Source organism: Alligator mississippiensis, chromosome 1 (genome assembly GCF_030867095.1).
Source record: "Alligator mississippiensis isolate rAllMis1 chromosome 1, rAllMis1, whole genome shotgun sequence".
NCBI classification, from domain to species: domain Eukaryota; kingdom Metazoa; phylum Chordata; order Crocodylia; family Alligatoridae; genus Alligator; species Alligator mississippiensis.
Genome location: NC_081824.1, coordinates 402,378,212 through 402,401,647, shown reverse-complemented (window position 1 = coordinate 402,401,647; position 23,436 = coordinate 402,378,212). Strand labels below are relative to the sequence as shown.

Genomic DNA, 23,436 nt, shown 5'->3' with positions numbered 1-23,436 from the left:
TGCCTAGTTGAGAGCCCAGCATCATATATGCAAAATTGAGGTCATTTTTCCCCACATGCATGACCTTGTCCTGGTCGATATTGAAGCTGCACATTGAAGCTTAATGTGCAGCTGTGGCCAAAAAGGCAAACAGAATGCTAGTAATGACAATATTTTCTCACATACCTCATACCCCCAAATAAGAGAAAAACTGTATTTTTAGAAAGCAGAACATAAATTTTCTTTTCCTAGTCATGACCAACTGTGTAACAGGGTAAGTCCTACTGAAAGCAGAGTATCCAGGAGATATAGCAACCAGAAGACTGCAAGGGCAGGAAACAGGAAGTTCCTAGCGTGGCAGGAGACAAGGCTAGGCCCCAAACCCTTACAAGGGAAGTAGCAAGGCTGCTGTCTTTACTGTCATAGTTTTTATATAACTTTTTGTAGCTAATAACATATTGTTTTCACACCAAAAGCCTCATCAAGATAGAGACTGTATGCAGCAGCTCACTTGCCCTGAGCCAAGTCAATTGCTGCTTCAGGCACAAGTTACAGTGCTCGGCCAATAGCTACAGCTGAGAGATAGGGAACACAGGACTCTGGCCCTTCTGCTTCCTGGGGCCAGAGACAAGTGGTAGCCATCTTGGGAACTGTTAGAGCACAGTATCTGAATTTTTTTTTTCCAGCAAAGAAAAATCAGCTACCTCATTTAAGATGCACAGCGAAGGTGCATGGAGTATGGAAGTAAATGTGGTTCTAGGAAAGGAATTGAAGACAAAACCAAAAAAATAATTATGCCAATGTATAAATTGATGGCATACCCATATTTTGATTATACTGCGTGCAGTTAAGGGAGCCCCCTATTTCATAAAGTATATACATCTGGAAAAGCTATAGAGAAAGGGAACAAAGGTGATCAGGGGTATGGAAAGGCTTCTATTTGAAGAGAGATTTTAAAAGCTAGGACTCTTCAGTTTGGAATAACTGACTGAGAAGGAAATTATAAAAGTCTAGAGAAATCCAAAAAGCCTAGAAGAAGGGACTAGAAAACATATTCACCATCTCTCTTAAATCAGGAACTTGGAGGGGTACCCAATGAAGTTCTCAGATTGCAGGTATAAAAAAGGACACACAATAAATTTGTGGAATTCACTGCCATATGATGGTGTGAGGTCAAAGGTAATAGAAAAATTTAGGGAGAAGCCCATCAGATTCAACACACCAACACAGTAATAAAGAGTGAGGCATGTCAGTTCATGCTCAGGCCATTCCTGAACCTAAGACTGCTGATAACTGGGAGCGTATGGCAGGGATCACTTTATGCATGTCTCATTTATTAATATTTTTCCTCTGAAACATCCAGGACTTGCCACTGTTGGAGTGAGAATATTGAGTTAGATGAACTTGGGTCTAACCTAGAATGCCTCGCCTTATGTTCTTGTGTTTCTTTCTGTATTTGGAAATCCCCAGTCAGACTAAGCACAAATAGCACATGCAATCCTGAAGTTTGAGAAACAGAATATGCGCCAGGAATTACAATTACTGACAGTGGATATAAAATGGCCAACACAATACAGTTAGGTGTGTTGGCAAACTATGACTTACTAAAAACCATAACTATACATGTGCACACAGAAACTAGACTAAATTAAGAAAATCAGTCTGCCCTCTGCCACTGTAATATTAGAAGTCAAGGCCTAGTATTTTTAACAAATAATCTAAAGACAGAAACATGCTGGAGATTTTTTCAATCACATTTACATTTTTTCTGATCCTTCTAAAAGTCACATTGTTGGCCAATCTAAACATATTACCATTGCAATAACCATAAAAATATTCTTTGAGCCTAAACATTTGCTTAACTATAAAGTTAAGAGTTTAATTAGGGAAATGAAATTCAGGATGAGATCAACAGTCATCTAGAACTATTCAGTTAATCTGTTCTAACCGGACAATTCTGATGTAATTGAATTATAATAGTACAGAACAAAGAACCATTTAGAAAAATATTTGTTGCGTACTCATTTCCATGAACCATAAGCATCTGAGTTACTATTTTTACTATGTTAGCTTTCTAACAGGCATTATAAAGATATTTTGTTATTGCTGGAAATATTAATTCTGAAATTCATTATGTAGAGAAGAGCTAAATTCTCTAAAATACTAATTTGTGAAAACTGGTGAAAATCTTAATGGTAAAAAGTCTTAACCATACACAATCATATTTTAAATTTAAATGTTTGATAGTTGGAATGTAATAAAATCAGAAGTTCTTTGTTCACTTAATATAAATTAGTAAATTCTAGCTGATATTTATCTCAACTATTTTCAATATTCCATAAAGGGAGGATTGATAGGAGATAAAAGGAGTAATTTGGTTTCCATCCTAGATTAGCCCTGTGTCCATCTGGAACATATACTATCAAGTGCACTGAATTGCCAGTTTTCCGTTGTGGGTTATTACCCACTAATTCAAATGAACAAACTTATTTTGCTCAGGAACATGAATTTGTACTTGAACCACCATCCAAAAGGTCATTGCTTTAATGTTTTAGCTAGTTTTACAGAGCTACTATCCATAAACCACCCTTTATTACTGTGTTGGTGTTTTTTTCTGTCTTTAGCAGCATAAACCACCTTGAGGGTGTCAAGACTTCTTAACACAACTTTTCCTTATATTCATGATACCATTTTGTCTACACACAACACTGAGGTTAGTCCAAAACAAAGTACTTATTTTATGGAGGAAAGGCATCACTCCTCATAAAATCTAGTCAGACAGTAACTAAGTGGAGGTGATGAATATGGAATCTAGAAGGGGTTAATTAAACTGTAATACTCAGGTGTGTATGTACATGACATTGGTATGCTTAAGATGAGTCTAGTATTCCTGTTTACTCTTTGAAATACCAGGTGCTATCCATCTACTAAGTACGCATTCAACAGACTAACTGTTTAGAGCCAGCAAGAAAATGTCCAAATTGATTGCTCTTCCCATGTGTTGTTGATGTGGTGTTGGAAAGTCTGACAATCTGAATGAAATATTCTATATGTGATCCTCTGATTTTTCCTTAATGCTTTACTCTCTCTTTTTTTTTTTTTTTTAGCTAAAATAGAAAATGCAAATAGAGATTATGGGTGTACGTAGATGAAATGGGGGCCCTAAATTGAAGTGGTGGGTTTAAGAAGCAGTGGGTTTTAAAAAAACATTAAAAAACCCACCTCTTCAGTTTAGGGCCTTTTAAAACCGTGTCGTGCACATACCCCGCACTTACCTGCCTCTCTGCTGGCGGGGAAGCAGGGGATGAGCTGCTGGTGGATGGAGTGGTCCCTCAGTTGCGGGGGGAGGGGGAGCTGGTGCTTCTCTCTGTGGCAGCAGTGCCCTCCCCACCCCCGGTGGTACCCGCCTGCACGCACACAGCTCGGGTGGTCCCAGGGGGCACCACAGCCATGGAGGAAAGCACTGGGCCCCCGCGCAGCTCAGGCAGGCAGGCAGGCCCCGGGGGGCGGAATTAGGCTTGTCGCTTTTCTTGGGAGGAGCCTGCTTTCCCGGGATGCTGCCAGGCTGCCTTCAGGGCTTCCTGCAGAGTCCCTGAGCTGCACAAGGCCCGGAGCTTCGCTCCGCAGCTGTAGGGGCAGCAAACTACAGCTCGAAGGAGTTTTAGTTTGCTGTGCCCCAAGTCATTTAAGGCACATTCCGCCGCTGAATTTCCTACAGCAGCTGGAATTAATGTGCAATACGCCAATGAGACACGCAAACACTGATACCATTAAAGTGGTGCAAAAGCATTTAGCCGGCTTTAAAGTATCGTAAACACACACACCTCTCGTTTCGTCTACACATGGCCTATAATGATAGTTATGACAGCCCTAGAAATATAAGCCTGATTCCCATGATGACTGAAAACATTCCATGTCCTGGTGTGTATATACAGGTCTAGTTTCGGATTTCTAATTAACTTTATTAATGTTTAGTACAGGAAGTAAAAAAACAAAACCACCAAACCTTATACAAGAAAATAAAAAAGCAACAAAGCATTGAAACATTGGTTTCATGCAACTGCCTCTTATTGAAAGACTTTTTTTTCAGCATTTTATAAAGAAAAATAGAGTGATTTGGAAGAGAGATATTAACTACCTAATATGTTTTGATTAGTTAAACCTTTAAATAAAGGTGAAATGGCTTAACTGTAGCCTTCTAGCTGATAGCATGGTGATGCACAATTAATAAGTATATTAGTGAGCATGTAACAATGCACAGACTTTGCCAAAAAAGAGATGCAATTTTGTGCGAAATAGTCATAGTATGCCAGCAAATAAGACCATACATGCAACAAAGAGACTATATATGCAGCTGGAAAATGAGTTTATTGAAACCCAGTTGTAAAAGTCTCTCCCATTAGATATTCTTTATAATAATATAGAAACATATTTACTCATAAGCAAAAGAATTGAAACATTAAGAAATGTTGTCTTATAGCAATGCTTGCAACATGACATTCATAGAAATTGTATATAGTAAGTTGATATAATCGTCAAAACTAAGCTTAACGGGAATGATATATTACTTTTATATAAAGTACATATTTTGCATAGATTTCTTGGTTTTTGTCCATATCTTCCATTTTACTAATGCATAAACTATCCAATACACATTGGTGCTAGTTTAACCCAAATTCAAATGTGATTATGAGAAATTTACATACTATACATTCCCTTGCCAAGTGTGCAATATGATACAGTGATCATTTTTTAGATGCTAAAAAGATTTGACTACATGTGATAACCACAGAAATTACATGGAAAAATATAAGTTATTTTCTGCAGTTATTTATTATTGCTAGATAATGGCCAAACATGATAGTATAAAGCTGTTTAAAATGTATTGTGTGCTGTGAAGAAAAAACTCTGAACATTGTGGTAAATATTCTCTTCACTAAAGGATTGTCTCTTAGTATAATTCAGCATCTCTTTCTTCATATATTTTAAACAAACTCAACAGGTAGAAAGGCATAAAGCCTGTTTATGGGTAGGCATAAACCACAGTCTCAAACCCATATGCAAAGCATCGCAGGTTTGTCTAGATATAAAGCAAGAGAAGTTTGAAATACACGCGTGTAAATGTCAGTCATGCAAAATTAGTGTATTTTAAAATACTGCCACCTATTACAGCTTATCTTCGGTGATTGCTTAATGAGTTTTGTGGGGTTAACTTACAATGCTCGCAATCTTGCCAGCAAAGCCTCTACTTCAGGCATGACTTCTCCTTTGGTCACAGAGCCAACAAGTTCTGTTTCCTTTTCTCTATTTCCATCTACATTGCAGGTCTCCTTTTTCCCAACAGTCTTGCTCCTAGCTGTACAGGAATTACTTTCCGTATTGTAAGCAAGCTCCTTGGTGACTGGATTCCTTGGCAAGTTGAACTTGACATTGTGGTGTGAACGTGGCTTTTCTAGTTGGGTTTTCTGGTTCTCTGTAGAAAAAGAAAATAAATAAAATCTCATTCCATTACTAAAGACAGATGGTCACTTCGGTAATTGTTTTTCCAATGCAGAAAAAGCTCTTAAAATTGATCAAGTTTGAGATGTCTCCATCCAGAAGAAATGATATTGCAGGGTGGAGACCTGTCAGTGAAGCTGAGTGGTACTTCAAATGGCATGGAGTGAATATCATAACTTGTAAAAAAAAAGTTAGTTTGTGACAATGTGACCAATGTGAAACAACACCAAACCAACACCCATACTCACAAAATCAGAGCCAACTCCTGCTAGGTACTGAGCATTTCCCTTTAAGAATGAAATCTGCTTGAAAGAGTGCTCTGGTCCTCACAGGATTGGCCTTTCCGATAGGAAGTAAAAACATACAATAATGGATTTTTACCAAACTAAACCATAGTTTCTGTATAATTTAAAAATTCAACAGATTTTAAAATTGTATAAATAAACCAAGTTATACTGCAATGTGATGGTGCATGATAATCTATGTGCTTTTATTTCAAATCTGTTTAGCCCAGATCCTTCTAGGTACCTAGGTGCCTAACCCCCAATGATTTCAGATCCTTGAAGAAGTTGGGTCATTGTCCAAGGGTGGGTCTACAATGTTTAGGGTCAATCTTGAGATTATTCTCAACCAGGGGGAGCCTTCCTTCTCCATCAGTATCATTCCTTGTAATTTGAACCACACCTTTCCAGATGGTGCTTCTTACTACTTGAGCCTGGCACTATGGTAGCATATTTGCATAGGAATACATTTGTAGGAGCACCATTCTGGGAATCAAGCTGTGAACTACTTGTCTTTCCTTCCAGCTATCAAGAAAGGAAACTGGGCAGAAAGGCCAAAGGGCACCATGAGTGAATCATAGGATTGCCTCAAGCCAGCTTTTTGAAGCAGAACCTATTCTATCTATTAGGCATCTAGGTAGATACCAGCACTTAGATGTGAACCTGTTTCACCCAGTTCAAGTCCTTGAAAGCCATGCATGTATCTACTTTTGTAACACAACATCATCTTACCCTAAAGACAGAGTCCAAAAAAAGCAGCAAGGAGGAAGAGAACTCACGCACCTTTTGTATTAACAGTTTTTTCCAGGAGCTGAGCAGGATCATATTCAGGCGCCCAAGGGCCTTGTTGCACAGGACACTTAGCACATGCTTTATTTAGATTGCAGTAAGCCTTACTGTGCCACATGAAAAATCAAAACATGTTCTGAGCAGTTGCATAATAAGCCTTGCTATGACCTCAGCCCATTCTGGACAAGGCTGGAGCAGGCTGTCCTGTCCCCCCTAAACCATCCCCACACTGACCCCGGCTCCAGGCACTGCAGCTTGTATGTCCTCTTGTGAGGACGTGCAACCTTTGCACCTGTAACCCACACCCTCCCTGCTGCCCGCCCAGCACTTTTCAGCCTGGGAGTGCCTGCCCCTGGTACAGAAAGGTGAACTAAGTCTCTGCTGTTGGTGGTGAGAAGAGGGAGGCAAGAGGAACTGGGCTCAGAAGAGGCTGTCACTCCTGCCACTGGAGACATACCTGCTGCTGGATCTGTGGAGTGAAGCAGGTCTCTGCTAGTGGCAGTCTTGAACTGGCTTAGTACAGTGTGGAGGTTGGGACTGACAATCACATACGAGTTTCAAACTCATATCATCTCCATGGAACAGTTAGATCAGGGGCAGGCAATTGTTTTGGGCGGAGGGCTACTTATTGAGTTTTGGGAAGCCATCGAGGGCAGCATGACAGGCAACCAGGGGCAGATAATTTTTCTAAATTTTTAAGGGGCCCTGCAGGCCAGATAGAAAGGCCTGGAAGGCCGCATACAGCCCATGGGTGACATTTTGCCCACCCCTGAGTTAGATGATCCCTGAACATGTGTTACTTAATGATCTGGAGATACTTCTCCCATCAAAACTTGTAAATTTGCTGTAACACTTAACGTGTTTTCCTCCTTGAACATGCTGATGCTCTTTCTACTTCAAGTGCAGTTAACATGGCCTAAGTGTAAAGTGAGATGTAGCCCTAAAACTATTTATATGCCTTCTAGCTGGAATAGAATCTGGCCTCCATACTCAAACCTCACACTGCAGAAAGAAAAGGGAGATGAGAAGTGACTGCTGTGGAAAGTGACTTCATAAGCAGAAATTCAGGAGACTTTCCAGGCTTAGAGTTTATGGTATTAAATGGTCAGTGTGTATGAGCTTTACAGGTGCTTTAGGGTCAACCTAACTACCTGGGTAGACATAGCCTAAATGAAGATGTGCTAGTCTTATTGCAAGGAGTCAGCCGCATTGGCTGATGATTAAAACACTGTGCCTGATTGACTTTTCCAAATAGCACTAGGCAGATTTTTTAATTTTACACTGAGTGACTTTTCTGTCTACCAGAATTTGAGTGATCCCTCTCATAGATCTCAAACTTTTTCAAAACAGGCATACTCAATATTCATGTAACCTTGAACAAGGCTTGAAAATGGCTTCAACAAACTTGACATGACATTTAAAGTTTTTTGGTTATTCGCTGAAAGATGTTCCATCATCCCAATAGTAATGACTTTGGAGCACAGGCAGTCACTCATGACAGTGTGTTTTATATGAGTGCTGAAAATTCCTACCGAAAACAGCTTGTACATTGAAAGGTGGCTGCTGAAGATATTTACTGCACTGTCATTCCCTGACCAGGGGCTCAGAGTGATGGATGAGGATTTTACACACTTTCCTGGACAATCTCAACAAATTTTAGAAGTATGATCACCTTTTGGCTGGTAAAAGAAAATAAATACCCTCTATCACCTGCTATATCAAATGGACAATTGTTACTTAAAATCTAATAACAGAGCTGCAATTTTCACTTATCTGAAAAAATAAACTATTTCATATACAATGCTTGTTGGAAATAACATAATAATGCAGATGACTGCAGTTGCACATGTTTCAGTCTCCCTGAATCACAAAAGGCCAAAAGCAAGGGACTTTCAGCCTGGGAGATCATATATATGCTTGCATGGCACATAATTAAAATAACTGTAGTGTGCACACGTTTAAATAACTCCATTTCATAGTTGGTAGGGTCGGAAGGGACCTGAGCAGGTCATCAAGTCCGGCCCCCTGACATGGGCAGGAAAGAATGCTGGGAAAGAACCCCGGCTAGGTGATTATCTAGCCTCCTTTTGAAGACCCCCAGGGTAGGAGCGAGCACCACTTCCCTTGGAAGTTGATTCCCGATTCTAGCCACCCTGACTGTGAAGTAGTGCTTCCTGATGTCTAGCCTGAACCTACTCTGTCAACTTATGGCCATTATTCCTACTTACTCCTGGTAGTGCTCGGGAGAATTTAAAGAATTTAAATTCAATCAGACAAAAGTCAATCAGGAAAAGTCAATCAGGCACAATCTTTTAATCGTCAGCCAATGCAGCTGACTCCTTGCAATAAGACTAGCACATCTTCATTTAGGCTATGTCTACCCAGATAGTTAGATTGACCCTAAAACACCTGCAAAGCTCGTACATGCTGACCATTTAATACCATAAACCCTAAAAAGAATTAAATTCTTTAAAAAGAATTTAAATTAAAAATAATTTAATTCTTTTGAATCCATATCCACATTTATATCAGTATATGGAACCTTAACTCCTGCTCAACCCTTGCTTTCCATACTCTATTCATCAAAAAAATGTTGATTATCTGAAATGTCATCCTTTGTTTTGAAGATAATTTTGGTCTTAATAATACTATCCCATGATCACTAAAGGCAGAGGATGCACGCAGGCGTAGGTCCTTGAGGCGCATAAGCGTGGCAGTGCTCTACGTGCTCTCCCATCTAATAGAGTTATCAGATCCAAGGCAGGTGTTCAGGATCTTCCCTATTAGGGAAGACAGGATATTAGGATAGAATTCTGTTTCACCTTGTAGACAGTCAAACTGCAGAGTTACCCGATTAAAGTACAGAACTGATTGTACTGCCCTCTCTGGGCACATTCAGATGAGTGCACACGTGCAGTATGAGGTGCTGCAGAACCATCTGAGGCACCGCACACACCAAACATGCAGGCATTCTCCGTGCGGCTAATTTGCAGTGGAGGTTTGTTTGTTTTTCCTGACCCTGGGAGATCTCAATATCAAAAAACCCCCATGCCTAAAAAGAAATGGGGCAGCAGTGTGTGCCACCCAAAACAGGAGCCTGGCCAACCAGAGCTGCTGGCCAGGCTCCCTGCTGCAGGATCGCTGTAGCTGCAGGCCCAGGAGGCTCCTAAATAAGGCTGCTGGGGCCAGCCCAGGTGCTGGCCCCAGCCTCCTCTACCCTACCTGGGGCAACCTAAGGCATGCCACAGTGTGTGTGAATGGGTGTTCCCTTACACAGGTTTAAACGTGAAACAAGCAGACACGGAAGCCCGTTAAACTGGTAACTGGAACCTTTCAAAGTGTACCTGGAAAATGAGGTACTTTTTTGAACCAGTTCACAGGGATCCAGTTCAGTGTTATATGTGGACACCAAGCATTCTGTGACACAGGTCTGGTTGGTCCCCTAGGCATCCCTTTTCTTCTTGCCTACACCTGCTGCAACTGGCTGCTCTGGTATGCAGCCAGCACACTATTGGCCTCTTTTTTTAGCTTCTGTTGTCACTTTTCACCAATGAGCAAACCTTGCACTGCTTGTTCACTAGAAGTTATTTGCCTAACAACCAGCTGTGTTCTCACTCCATACTTGACTGTACAAAATTATCATGCCTCCTCAAAAGCATAGGTCTAAGCACCATCCTGTTGCCCCCCCTCCCCCCCATACAAGCACATTGCAGACTGCAGTCATTTGCAGACAGGCTATTGAATTGACTGAACTCACATTTAGGAGAGAAAGGAAAGCAGAAAAGTAAAAATGCGCCTAGCCACATGTCACCTGCCCTCTGTGACCCCTTCCATGGCATGGGTGCGAACACTTCCTTCACTCACCCACTGCAAAGCATGGGGGGGGGGGAGGGGGGAGTTGGGTAATCAATCCCAGATCCTGGTGTCAGAGCCACAGCACTTCAGACACAATTTGGGAACTAATTTGAGTGATTCAACTGGTGTGTGTGACCACACCCCAAATGCAATCCTATTTCCACCCTGAGTCCCTGAAAAATCTGTTAATGCCTTTATTTCCATAACATCCATGTCATCTCAGCTTTAAGACTAAGTCATGAATAAGCAGGGAGGAAGAAGACCTATCCACCATTTGTATTAACCATTTTCAGGAAATTAAACACGGATGGATAGGATAGCACTTAGGCACCTAATAGGTGTTGTAGGTTCTGGCACTAAATGCATTCCTATTCCAACCAACTCAGAAGCCACAGAGTTTACATGTCTGAATTCCTTTGTGCCTCCTTTTTGGCTTGGTACAATACCTTGGCAACTAGGTTTGGTCTACTGGATATGCTCACAGGCAAGCCAAAAATGGCCCTTACACCTTTATCCCCATCTAAGCTTTCCCATAAACCAGTTCCAATTCCTTAGATAAAGAGAAATCAGTGAACTGAGATCATGTATGCCTTCAGTTCAGTGGAGGAACCGACTCCTGTAGGCTGTACTGGAGCACAGTTTAGTACAAGCCCTGATCAGTACACAAACTATTTAGGCTTTGCTGAAGCACTGACCAATATAGGCCTCATTAGAGTTGTGACTGATAAGCAAATTGCTTATAGAAGCTTAAACTAGAGTATGCATATACAGGTGACTACTGGATAGTTCAGGACAACAATAAAATGTGCAAGATGAGCAAACTGCCAGGAAAAGGAGTGACAAGTTAACAGAAAATGGTACAAGATATGCAATATTGTTGCGGAAAGGAGTGATGGGGATAGGTGCAGAAAGCATTGGGTGGTACAGTATTGATGTCATTAAGAAAGAGCAGTAACACATAGATTGGGCTATGTGCCAGGTACAAGATGATCCAAGACACCAATGGCATGTAGCATGCAGTTTATTCAGAAAGCTTGGCTTAGTAATGTAGATTGATCTTTTTAAAAGGGGAGCTGGGAAACTTGGGACCCTGTACTGGCCTAGGAGAGCATGCATTCACTTGTTCTGATACCTTGTCACAGGCAACGCAGCATATACTAGGACTTGGGATGTAGGTGTGCCAAGTCTTTGCTTTGCTGAGCTGCTGGCACTGAACCAAGCCTGCGGTCATCATTTGGAGAGAGAGGCTAGTTTCCTGTGCAAGACTAGAATGACTGCAACGTCACCTCACCACAATCCCAATACTGTTTGTGGATTATGTATTAATACCATTGGACAAAATGCATAACAGCTTTGAGAGCAGGGCAAGAACTCAGGACTCCCTTCCTCATAGAGGAGTGTGCCCACAGTAGACAACAGTCACATTTCCTCTTGCATCCCCTTCTGCTCAAAAATCCAACTTCCACAGGAGGGGTGAAGAATACCCTGCAGGGACTAGCAGTTCTGGCATTTGCCTGTAAAGTGGGATATGTGGCTGAATAAGGTCTAGAACCCAGGTCTCTCATTTCTCGGGTGTGTACCATAATAATTATGCTGTTGGACAAAAAGTGGGTAGATGTAGATCCTCCTTTAGTTTGTGATGTGCTCTGTTTTACACTAAAGTCAATGCTGCTGTCAGTTAGTGGTTTCCTGAACTAGTACATCTCATCTCAGCAAGTTGCATCCCTACATGTAAGGCACAAAAGATAAGACATAAGGTTGACTACCAAGAGAAGAGGAAACCTGTGAACTGTTCCAGGTGGAATAGGATTGTTCACCTTAGGCGAGAGACTTTTTTGGGAAGAGTGGCTGCTAAGTCTTAGACAGATGGTAAGAACAGGATTTTGGCTTTTATGGCTGGCTCCTGTAAAATCCAATGCCTCACAGTGGGATCCCAAATAGCCAGCATGCTGAGCAGAGAACTAAAATCAGTTAACAGGGAAACACGGAGCACAGGGGTGTGTCAAAAGTCCTGTCTCTTTGAAGCCTTTCATGTGTGCTTACCCACTACTGCAGGAAAGTGCTGCCAGCTACTCGAAACCAACAGCCTCGAATCTCCTCCTGTGGGTAGGTAGGTGCTTATAACCATTCATTCAAATAGCTGAGTTGGAATAACTCCTTTATTCTTTTCAGTATCATTTAGAGCAGCGTTTCTCAACACCTGGGTTGCGACCCAAAAGTGGGTTAGAAGAATATATGAAAGTTTCATAAACTATCACGGAAAAAGGTGGAAAAACATGAATGTCACTTGGGAGTAATATAGGGCCACATGCTGATATTGCTGTTCAAGTTTTCCTGTTGAGATTGATTTCTGTCTTTAAAATTAAGACTATTCTGCTGCTTTAACACATGGTGTGTAATAAGTATTTTGGGGTCAAAACACTTGTGTGTTTTCTATTTAAAGTATTTATTGGGTCAGGTCTAGCCATCAATGATTACAAATGTGTCCTGGTACAAGAAAGTTGAGAACCACTAATTTAGGACACTTGCTGCAAGTAGGAGATCAAGTTCCCAGACCCCCTTCTGTCTGATGGGATTTGAAACATCTCCCACTGCCCAGAAGAGTGCTGTCATTACCATGTTATAAACTAATCTGGGTAGTTGCATTCTCCTCCCTTCTTCTTGTAGCCAGGACAAGAACCATTTGGCCACTGTCTGAAAACATAATGGAGCCCAACATCAGCTTTGTGGTTTGTGTACTCACTTTAAAAAAAGGGGACTCTTGGTTCTAGTCCCTGGTCCCAGGACTGTTTTACATTAAAATGTAATTTGATAAAATGCCGAAACACTAGGCATTGAAGGACTGTATGCAAAAAAAGAACATAAGCTTTTACGTTTTGTCTTAGTTCAAAATTATGATCTGATAAACCCCAGCTTTTGCCGGACACAGGAAATAGCTGAACTCCACACATGCTTCAAAAGAAGGTCTCCAGGACCTTAGGAGGGTGTCCATGTTCCTGGAACTGTTCCAGGGTTCATAGCACTAACTCTAGGCAGCTTCTTACTGACTGTACTGCCTGCTATGGATCCTGTTCTGTCACCTACCTCTCTCTGTGCTCCATTGGGAGTTTAGGTGTCTGTTATAGAGTTCTGGATTTTAGTCTGAAGGCTAGGCACCTAAAAATTAGGTGTTGTGGCATCCAGCTTTTTAGTTGGCTACAGCCTTTATTGGGATTGTCCCTATATAGTTACCTGCTGGGCATTATCAGGACTTGGGTATCTCAGGGTATTTACCAGCAAAGACTTAGGTACTAAGAGAATTTAAGTACCTACAGAGATAAATGTTGGCTTTGTGGTGCTTAGCTGATAGACTCCAAGGTTTTAAGAGGCTTTAAGTTATCTAAGTTCCCCTGGCGAACTTAGCCCTAAATACCTTTGAGAATTTGGGTCACAAATACCCCTGGGTAACTCTGAAAACTGCAGCCTGAAGGTCTCTTTTTCTCAGCTACAGGTACTGAAAAAAACTGTTGTGCTTCCAGTCCTGATCTATGCTTGAAGCTGAGCTGGAGGAGCCACCTACTGGATTTTTTTTTTTTTTTAATGCAACAGTTACACAAATGCTGTCCCTGTTCTGTTATAATGTTACAAACACAAGGCATGGGGACATGAACAAGGTTAGTGAAAGGTAAACAAAGACAGAGAATTAAGCATCTCTGCTAGTCCTCAGTAACTGCCTGTGTGTATGCACATACCCCACAATAAATGAAAGGTAACCTTCCTTTGTGGTAGCTTATCCCTCATGCAGATGTGCTGCAAGTTCCTGCTTTTTCACCTTGCTGGTTAGTGCACCCGATTCCTAAGAGCTTGTTTTGGGGACGCATTTAAGCACATGCTTAAATCTCAGTTGAGAGCTTCTAACAAACTGGTACAAAGCAGTCTGCTGGATCTGAAAGTGCATGTCTTTCACTGATACAAAGGCTGCATCAGTGAATACTGAACACTTTTAAATGGTTTCTGTTAAGAGAGAGAATCCCACCAAGAGGCTCAGTGATAGCTAGAAACAGTAAATTCTGAGCTACGTAGATAAGTGTAAACCCCCCCTAAAATCTTCTAAATTTGGAGCTTGGTACATTTGAAATACTTAGGTCTATTTTATTTTGACACTGTAATTTGATCATATATGTAGATGCTTCGATCTAGCCACCTTTTTGTAAATTTGTAACTGCTTCATCATATTACCCAATGAGTTTCTATTGTTTCATTTGTTTATAATGGTCTTCACTTCTGGGCAAAAACTCTTATATGGATGTCTCCTGCAATTTAGCATATAAAGAGATGGGATATCTCAGCCACCTTGTGAATATTTAAACTACTATAAAAACAATTACACTGTCTTTTTGATAGACGATAACTCCTCCAAGCCAATCACTGACCTTTTTACACACACTTGATCCAAATTGTTTATTTTTAGGGGTATGGTGATTCATTATTAAATGCATGAATACTGACATTGTTAAATGTTTAATGTAATAGACATATTTTGCTAACTGAGCATAAGTTATACTTATGTACTGGCTTTGTCTCTAATGCTTTGCCTAATTACATGGATACATGGAATTATTTTTGTCAGCTGGAATAGATCATTATTTGGATAGGTTTATATATAACAGAGATGGGTGCTGAAGAGCTTCAAGTAGACTTGAAATACAAACATGTCTGATTTTTGTGCATTGCTTACACTGTTTAAATGGCCACTTGTTAGCAACATTTATATAGATAAAAGTGGAAAGTTAACACTGCAGGGCCTAATTTCTCAGGTCTGTTAAACCTGCTCTACAGTTTTCCCCAGGTGCAAAGCAGACTTACATCTGCCCTACCAAAGATTCCCTTAGAGTAGAAAATCCTCCTATGAGTTAGATAGATATGTTAGTTGCTGCTTAGTAAGCACGACCAGGTCATCCTGAACCTTACTGAATCCAAACTGACAACACGGCTTGTGCTCTAAACAATGCTTAGGACATGGTGTGCACATACAGGGCACATCTACATGAGATGTCTACTGTGGAGCTGCTGAATTAGCTCTGCAGTAAAGTTTCAATGTCTACATGGACGGGACCCAATTAGGCCGCAGGAAACTAATGAATTCTGAGGCATGTTAGTGATTGTAAATACAGATATTATGCCACGGCAGAGTTCTTTAGTGCTCAGCAACTAGGTGCTGATGGGGCTGGCTGGGGCATGAGAAGGCTTCAGTGCAGGGGCTGCCTGCCAGCAGCCCTTCACTGTAGCACCCTTGTGCCCCAACCAGTCCCTATGATGCATGTTGTGACCCCCCCCCCTCCCCTGCAGGCTCCCTGCTAGCCAGGGCTGCTCTGACACTGGTTCAGTGTGCTGTGGTCCTGGGCACATGTTCAAATGTGGCACCTGGAAACAATAAACTGTGGACTGATATGTGCTGGAGCATGTTGCTCCATGCTAATAGCACGTGTAGATGCACCCATAGATAACCAACTGGCTCTTTCTGTTGTGCTCAAGGTATAATGGTTAGTTCCAAATGAGAATCTGGCTCTTCATGAAAAGTTGAGAATATTTTGCAAAACCTATTAGGATTGGAATATTCCTGGGTAAAGTTGTTTGGAAACAGAGTGTTCAGGTTGGTGTCAACTGTTTTACATGCTAGAACTCAAAATTTAGTTATATAATGTTTTATGGAAATCATAAGCTAAAATATATAATGCTTCTTGTGCGATTCTTTTTGAACTGATGTTTTAATGACACATCTGCTCTTGAATTTAACTCTGCAGCTACCTGATTTGGACTTCCATTTGTTTCCTAATTTTTTGTTTAACTGCAAAGACGGACAAAGTCTTTGCTCTTGGGTTTTCGCCAGTCCTTATTTCCCAATAGTAGGCGCCTGAGCTCCAGCCCCAGCTCTTATACTGTAATCTCTTTCTCCCTCTCCTATGCCTCCTTCAGATGTTTGATTATTTGCAATCTCTGCCAGATGGAGCTCTATTCTAAGCCATACCAAACAGCTCCTCTCCCATTCTGTCTTCAAGCAGCACTTCTCTCTCTATTGACATATACAGGTTGAGTCCTGGTTCTTTGCAGTTCTTTGGGAGATTTAGCATCTGCCAAAGGTGCCTATGCTTGCTTGCTTATGGAAAAAGCTTGCCTGTGACTTGAGTTGTAGAATGCTTGTTCAATACAGAACCCGTAGTTTGATATAATAAGGGACACGGAATTATATACGATAAATGTATTTTTGATGCATTTTAAGTCTCCAATTATACACTTTTGGGCGGGTGGGGATGCTTGAGAGATCCCATTTCAAGTCAATTTGTGCCAAGTTTTAAATGAATAATTTTTTTTGCTAATGTAACTTTGGAAGAGGGAATAAAAGATAACTGCTAATGGAGATCTAGACTTGTAGTGTGATACCATGCACTGGCACTTCCACAATCTGCTATATCATCATAGAAATGCTGTTCAGCTTGACTATCACATGTGTATGTATGAGTTATAAATATTGAATCATTGTTTCTGTTGCTCCATCATGATGCTATTCTTTCTATCACAAGAGTCACATTGGGGACTCATTCTATTTCAAGTCAAAGCCTTAAAACTCATTTTGTTATGTACTGGGAGGGAAAACAGGAAACACCTGTCACAGTTTAATTAAAAATTGAAAAGACTCATTTGTTACTCTACCAAATCTCCTTCTTTTAAAATTACAAGGGGAATTTTGTTCTGGACCCTCAGGATCTTCTTTACTTCTCTACACAACTTTTCAAAGGTACCATATGCATTGATGCCTTTAGGGCTCATTCACCCCAAAACAATCCCTGCCAGCTGCCACCATATTTCCCTTGAATCATCAACTTTACTGGTAAGATCCAAGAAATGTACCTTCAACCTAGAGGCATTGGCATGGATGGAGTTTGATTTGAAATGTTGGCACATAAGTTCCTGGGAATGTATTAAAAGCTCTGAATTGCCAGCTGATGTGGTTTAGCAAAAATGGATTTCTTCACAATTTATAGGCAGAAAAAGAGCATAAATTAGCAATTTAAAAGAGCACTGGACTATGGAACAGTGATAAGACAGTATCATATATATCTGGCTAGCTGTTCATAATTGCTAGTTCTGTTTGGTATAAAATTATCAAGCATCACGTTGAACTCCCTTCTACTAGGCAAAGAGAAGCAATGTTCTAGCCAACCCATGGCAAAAATATAGCTTGCTAGATTCAGGCTATGGACAACTTATCCTCCCCTTTCACCAGATCAACTAGTTTATATTGAACCATCTTGCTTTTATCTTACTCCAAATGACTCTCACTTCAAATTATAAATTGTTATAAGGATTACAGCAATGAGAAAAGGAATTTCTCATTACGCTTTAAATCTGAATCTCTATGTAATACTACTCAGTGCAGCATGCTTCAGACCCTTGGTTCCCATATTGATACTTTTATCTTTCTTGAACATGTTTTTTACAGAGTGCACAAAGAAAGGCCCTACTAAAATCTCATTAAAATAGTGAATGTCACTCTAGTGGTCCATATTCAAGAAACTTAAAGGTAGAATGGAGAGCTACTAGAACAATCGGGAGAATTTCAAACCCATTTAAAAGAGAAGACAAGTGAGCTTGGCTAGTTAATAAATCAAAATGAAGGCAGAGAACAGATATGAATTTTCTTTACAACTATATCAGGGAAATAAACTCCGGGGGTCAGCAGACAAGCTACTTAAGCTAAAGAACAAATAGGCAGAGCCTGGCCAGGAATAAATTTAGGCTAGAAATTCAAAGAAGGATTCTAGTCACTGGGGAGAACAGTGAGGTCCTGGAACGATCTCTCAGTAGAAGCAGGAGAGCCAAAAAAGCCCTAACTACTCTTAAGATACAGAGTCTTTGAAAAAGGTGGACATGGAAGCCTATGATAGCAGAGACTGGACTCCGTGACCCAGGTCTCTTCCTGTTCTATGCTCTTAAGAAAGTTATAAGTAGACAATTCAGTGCAAACTGAACACAAGACAATACTAAGCATAGCTTTTTTCAAAACACAATTTCTCACTGACAGACATCTCATAACCTACCTCAAAACAAAGCCTCCTAGAAAAGTAGTCATTCAGTCTGTGCTTTTGGCAGTGGCCTACTTCTGTAAATATTTTCAGGAAATTTATGCATATATGTATGTACACATTTCAGCTCAAAACTGACTGTTAAAGAAAGGGAAAAAGGCTGTTCTGCTTTCCCTGGAATTGAACAGAACTCTCTCAAAAGTTACCAAACCCCAACCTCCCCCCCAAACAAGACGTGGACATTGCTGAATAAGAACTCTTGTTGGGAAATAACTTTACTGCTTTGGCATGTTCGGTCTGTTCATCAGTTCTAGGAATATTCTGAACCCAGAAGTAGCCCAATAATCAAAAAGGCAATCAAAATCACATGATAATCTGGAATTTCTTGAAGTACTAATACAAGTTAAGAGTTTGGTGATAGTTTATTGGGCAACAAACTCAAGTTGACTTCTAATGCTTTGCTGCTTACCAGAATATACGAATCATAATCACAAGAAGGCAGGTGCTTATCTAACTTTCATTGCTTGAAGCACGACATTTTATAGACTAACTTGTTCAGAAAGGCATGAGTTTTTTTTAGGTTACAGCCTACTTCATCAGAAGCCTATGAAAGGTCCTGCCTCTCTAAGTTAATTTATAAGGTGTGACATTATCCTGCCTTTTGCCTAACTTCAAACTAACCGGGCTAACTACCTCTCTAATCATTGCTTGGTCAGAGGAAAAACAGTAGGTGTTCTAATAAAACTACCTGAAGTTATGGCTAGAAAACCACTAACACCAATTAGTTAACTCTTCTACGCTAGATTTCCATGACACTTGATCCTTTCCTATCTCTCCTTGAAAAGAGAGAGTGAGGGTGCCAGTTTTGTAATAGGTGCACAGGAGCATGTACTGTAACCGGTATGTGATTCTGTAACTGTGTATGTGTTTGAAGACTGGTAGGCTGTCTGTCTGTCTGTCTAATATAGAAATAGAATCTCCATCTTGGAGCTTTTTAAGACCCAGCTCGACAAAGCCCTGGCTGGAATGATCTAGTTGTGAATGGTCCTGCTTTGAACAGGGGATTGGACTAGATGACCCTCCTGATGACCCTTCCAATTCAAAATTTCTATGGTTCTATGAAATATATTTAAAAACAAACAAACAAACAAAAAACAACCAAACCCTCTCTTCTTTGTTATCTAATCTAACTGTTGGGAATTCTGCCATGCTGTGGGTTCAACTATTGATTAGGGGATGTCAGAAAATCACCCTCCCCCCCCCCCCCCCCACACTTTTCTTAAAAAGCACATTACTCGGCTTCTTTGGTATCTAGAAGAGAGAAACATCATGATAAATAAATGGTAAACTTGCCACAAGCAGAATGGAGATGATACCCATGTATGGAGAATGAAAACTGTAGTGGTTCTAATAGAATTCTTGATTGTTCCTTCAGTCAAAAGCACCTATGTGCTGATTGTCAGTGGTGTGCAAGTTTGTACTCATGTTAGACTCAACTCCTCTTCTAAATGTCCAGTGTCATTGAAGTTGCAAAAATGACTCTATGTATTAAAAAAATGTGCCTGCAGCATTAGAGATCTAATATCTCTCACTTCACTGGACAAGTGCATTTCCCTGTCCCTGGGGTTGACAACAAAAGCCAAACAGAAGTGATCAACAATGTATCAGTCTGTCTTAAATGGAACAGTTAAGCAAAAGTGTTTCAGAAAGCACACTGTCCTGTCTCTCCATTGAATATTGGATCCTACATGAGTTCACAACAATCTTGCCCTCCCTCCTTCAGAGCAAATAAAAGACTTACATTTATATATACTGTCTGCCAAAAGAAATAGTGACATTTGACAATCCATCTTTCCTACCAGAGGTATTCTCCGCACCTAAAAATAAATTAAAATGAAACCACCAATATAAATTTGTGCTTGAGGTTTCAGCTATTGTTGTCCTGGCAGGAACTTGCCAAAATCATTCTCCTACACCCCACTTGATATATAGGGCCAAATCTTCATTTTTGTTATTCATACAAAACTCCCAAAATACAAATCAGGCTGGGATGGGCTATAAAATAACCTAGAGATCATAGTTTTTATAATTAAGGGCACAGGTTCACAACAAAATAAAAAACCTAACAGCCGCAAGTACTGTTGATGAGACAATAAATCAGAGAGCTAATCAGGCAAACAAAACAAGAAAGGGGAAAAAAAAGTACAATTCACTACTCATTGTTTCTTCAGTTGCTTTCGCATGTCTGATATGGTCAAACTTCATGCACCTGGAACCCAGGCATAGGAGGAAGACAAACAAAACTCACACACAGCTGTTTAGTCCTTAATCAGGCAAATCTACTGTTATCTTCTTCAAAGCCTACTAAAATTCAGTTTTCCCACATCTGAGTTTCATAGGAATTGCTGTTCCTTAAAATAGTTTAGTACAAAATTATTCAGAGAGAAGAGATTGGATTTGGTCTAGAGAATCTTTGTTCCTGAACTAACTTCCACATAAGGTTTGGTATGACTAAGAACTGTAGGATCATTCTCTTTGCTTTGTAAATACAGAATGTAAGCTGTTTACAATGGATCTGTTATTTTCAAACAGATCTGTGGTGCAAAAACATTTTCAAAAGCTCTTCGGATTATTTAAGGCCATCCAGCTATCGCCATCTAGACATAAGACATTCTAAATAGTTTGGATGAGCAGTAATACCCAGGAAATTCAGCTGATAAAAAATGATGCTTCATATAATTCTGCTGTTTAAATGGTGACCTCAAGTGGAACAGCTTACAATGATATGCATGGAGTTTATCAAGGATTATTCATTTTTTCTGAATGTGAAGAAGTAGAAAGTGACAATAGGAAGTGAACTAGTACCATCATTCATACCCGGGGGGCTTGCTGTGATCCTCCGTTAAGAAAATCTTTTATCCTTTGGTCATTTTAAACCCCTCCCACTGTTGTAATATATTATCTTTATGGTAAATAGAAATGGTTTCACAGAATTCCTGAAAAAAGGAAAGGATTCCATTTCTAAAAGCAGCTATCAAATACTTAGAATTAAAAAAAATTCTGTAAATAATTTTCTTGTATTGTATTGCAACAAAGTATACTTAATATTTTCTTGATAGTCAGAATGTTTCCTTTATATATTTGTATGCTAACCACTACTGACTTTAAAAAATAAAGCTACAAATACACGAAGGAAAATAATCTACTGTAATAGAATCGTGTCAGTGTTGGACATGGTAAAATTATAATTGAAAGAAAAGAACAAATGCAGAGGCATCTCATTACTACTGTAACAGAATCCTTGATTTAGACAAGGCAAATCCTATAATAGCTTAAGGGGATATTTCCTACATTATTTCCTTGTAGCTCCACATGCTGCAATATGATATGAGTCTACACCTAACCACCAATGGCTGACATTTTTAAAAGTAGGACGTGTCTTCCATAGATAAGGTCCAATAGTCTGATATTACTAAGTACAAACAACTCAAGTACAAGCTTTCCAATGCTGAGTGTAGCAGAGTGGTAGCAAACAGTAAAGATGTACAGCTTATATAATCAGGATTAATTCACTATAAAGGGGTTCCTTTTTATCATTCTGTGCACTACTGTTGTATACCCAGAAGCAGTTTTTAAAAGTAATAAGAGAAACTGCCATAGCCAGGAACCTAATTTATTGCATCACATTTTTATAAATAAATAAATAATAAGGAACTATCCCTTTACCTCATAGTATAGCAGAAAACATTTGATGTACTTTACTGCCACTGTTATTAGTTAAATGGTTTTACTAACAGTTTCTATCATTGATAAATGCAGGCTCAGAAAATGCTTCTAAATTGCTAAAGCAATGCTGTTTGCTGCTAAGACCCGTTTCATTTATAGCCTGTGGCCATTGACTTAACACCTGATGAGGTGTCAACTGCACTCAGGTGATGCTACCAGATGTTTGAAAAGTAATTTCTCACACCTTAAGGGTGACAATTGATGCTCAGCAACCTGATTAATCAAATACAGATGACACCGTCAGAATTAATGAGGCACTGAAATGCATTGCTGAATACTGGAAGATTTAAGAAGAAAATCTTGTATGCATTAGCCGTTTTTCCTCATAGTCATATGAAAGGATGTGGAACATTCAAATTAATAAATTCAGTTAGTTGAGCTTTACAAAGTGTTCAGAAGCAGAAAACAAAATATTTTTCTCTGTCACAGAGGGAAAAAAGGGGGCATGTCAGTACTAAGTAACGCTAGAATAGGCAAAATGACTTATTTAAGGGTTTTCCTGCTTCTGAAGAAAAGAAGGTTGATTACAGGAATTAAATACACTAATTTATAATAACAAATGGTACTTTAATTTTCCCATTCAACTAACTCAAAATCAAGGCTTTTAAAAGTCCAGATTTGATAATGCGTAACATTTCTGTCCTACTTACCTACAAGTTACCTCCCCACAAACCACCTTCAAAACAGCTTCCTCTGAATAATGCCTTCAATTTTTCTTCCGCTATACTTGCTATCTGGGCAGAGTTAGGCCAGTTTTTTTAGTTCATTTTACTGTACTGCCTGGCCATGACAACAGATGCTACAAAAGAAACTTTAAAATACCAACTTTTAAACAAAACCTGGGTTGTTTCTAGGGCAAAAGAGGGACTGTTAAAACAACTTCAAAGCAAAGATGGGGAACTAGGTCAGTTGGTCATAAATATTCCTAAAGACACAGGGAAAAAAAAAAAGAAGATTTAACCAGGAAGAACATACTAACTGTGTGCAAAGTTGAGGGATAACAGATTGCATACTGAATGCAGAGGTCTATTCAAATGAATCCTTTTAAGTGAAATCACTGCATATCCAGGTGATGGTAGAAGCTGCTGTCATCAATTTCAGAAGTGGTTTATCCAAGAAGAGAGAAACTGGTAGCTGCAATGTAGATCTTCCCTACTGGAACATGGCAGCCTTTGTGAAAATGC

The 23,436-nt window shown here is 39.8% G+C and overlaps 1 protein-coding gene across 3 annotated transcripts in view; it reads right to left on the bottom strand.

Moving 5' to 3' along the window:
• Nucleotides 1-4,328: 4,328 nt before the first annotated feature.
• The window catches only part of DIAPH3 (diaphanous related formin 3), a 487,575-nt gene continuing 468,467 nt past the window's right edge, over nt 4,329-23,436 (bottom strand). For all 3 annotated transcript variants that reach the window (XM_059723010.1, XM_019500535.2, XM_014608394.3), the window contains one exon: nt 4,329-5,452. In XM_059723010.1, coding sequence (XP_059578993.1) covers nt 5,193-5,452 — 260 coding nt within the window. In that variant the 3' untranslated portion in view covers nt 4,329-5,192. The remainder of the gene's footprint in view (nt 5,453-23,436) is intronic.